At 46.2% G+C, this 1,711-nt stretch overlaps 1 protein-coding gene across 1 annotated transcript in view; it reads right to left on the reverse strand.

The window, feature by feature from the left end:
• Nucleotides 1-1,711, reverse strand: part of iqck (IQ motif containing K) — a 32,711-nt gene continuing 31,000 nt past the window's right edge. Inside the window, exon 9 of the mRNA XM_046303916.1 lies at nucleotides 1-526. Coding sequence (XP_046159872.1) covers nucleotides 207-526 — 320 coding nt within the window. The 3' untranslated portion in view covers nucleotides 1-206. The remainder of the gene's footprint in view (nucleotides 527-1,711) is intronic.

The following is a 1,711-nucleotide window of genomic DNA, read 5'->3' on the forward strand; positions in this document are numbered from 1 at the left end:
TGTTGTGTAAATCAAATGATACAACCCCCCCACAAAAAAATCTGTTTCAATTCCAGGTTGTAAGGCAACAAAATATGAAAAATGCCAAGGGGTGAATACTTTTGCAAGCTACTGTATTTCAGCCCTCCAGGACCAGGATTGGGAAGCTCTGGTATAGGGAATAGGGTGCCATTTGGGACACACATTGCCTCAGCCTCTATGGCCTTTCAGTGGCTACCTAAGGATGGGGAAAAGGTATCCATAGCGGTGGCTAAAGCAGTGACGGCAGCATCAGCAGCCACGGGCAGGGTCAATGAGTCAGTTAGTGTCCTCTCCTCCCTGGTCAGGTCCTCTACTCCCTGCAGGCTGGGGGTCAGCGACTCGGTGCTCTCAGGACTCATCTGGGAGGTGGGGGTGTGGAACACGGTGCTCTGGGGGGTGGGGGAGACCACCTGGATGGACACGTCTGAGTTGGAGTACCCAGCGCCGGGCTGAGGGGTCTGAGGGGTGGTAGAGTCCCCCCTGAGGTCATTGAGGGCCGAGCTCACTAGGGAAGAATAAAACAAAATAAACCAAACATACAGTTTATCCACAAACACACACACACGATTCTGAGGTTTGTAGACTAGCTCATGGTGACAGCTGCCAGGCCTGTTCTATTGTTAGCCTCAGTAATAGACAATAGACGTGACATCATAGATGCAAAGCTTTCTTGAATAGAATTGAGTTCTTTATATTTGACCAGTTACAATACTCAAACAAAGAGAGAGAGAAAAATGAATTTGTGTTGTAGACGTCACAGACACAATGTTGTGTATGATGGTTTGCTATGTTTACACTGGTTAATGATGGTGTTAGGGTTACATTTCAATTCAATCAAGTAAACAGGAAGCAAATGAACATTTTACCCCAAAAAGTATTGAAAAATGTTTTATTTCGAATTGGAATATCAGTTTACATCCTGAATTTCAATGGAATTGACCCCAACCCTGTTGTGGAGTTATCGAGCTATGGGATAGCTAGCTTTGTTATGTTGTCGTGTTCACTGAACCGTCATCAGAGATACATTCCTCACATGGTACACGAGGTCAAGGACACGAGGAGATGTGGTGCTGAGCTCTGCACCTGTCAGCTGACACTTGACCTCCAGGCCTGACCTGACCTGTGGCGGCCATGTCTGAGAACCCTGTCGAGACCAAGAGATGAGACCGCCTCAGTATGAAGGTTTTTCCTGCTTGTTTCCAGTGCTTATGTTTCAGAATGTCTTTAAGTCAATTTCCAGTGATAATGTTTCAATCCAAGTCATTTCTAGGGCTTATGTTTCAGACGGTGAAGTTTTTAAAGTAATTTCCATAACCACCATAACCATTTTTTGTAAGTGTTTGTGTGGAACGAACAGCTGACTGGTCGGACATTTCCGTCGTAACATGGACTCTTTACAACGTGTTGTAGCAAAGTCCCCCTCACTGCAGCAGCAGCCCATGCAGTCAGGAGCGGAGTAGAGGAGAACATGTGCTATTCAAATGATTAGAACGTGACCACGGCCATTTGGCTGACCAATAACCCTCGTCCAAAATTCCATGACCGTCACAGCCTTCATGGCGAGGTCATTAAATGTTTCAGCCGGTGAGGTTTTTAGGCCATTTCCAGTGCTTGTGTTTCAGCCTGTGACGTGTGTAATGGTGAATGGGTATGGTATGGTACTGGGTCAGATAAGATCAGCCTGTGAAGT

Source organism: Oncorhynchus gorbuscha, linkage group LG16 (genome assembly GCF_021184085.1).
Source record: "Oncorhynchus gorbuscha isolate QuinsamMale2020 ecotype Even-year linkage group LG16, OgorEven_v1.0, whole genome shotgun sequence".
Lineage (NCBI taxonomy): Eukaryota > Metazoa > Chordata > Actinopteri > Salmoniformes > Salmonidae > Oncorhynchus > Oncorhynchus gorbuscha.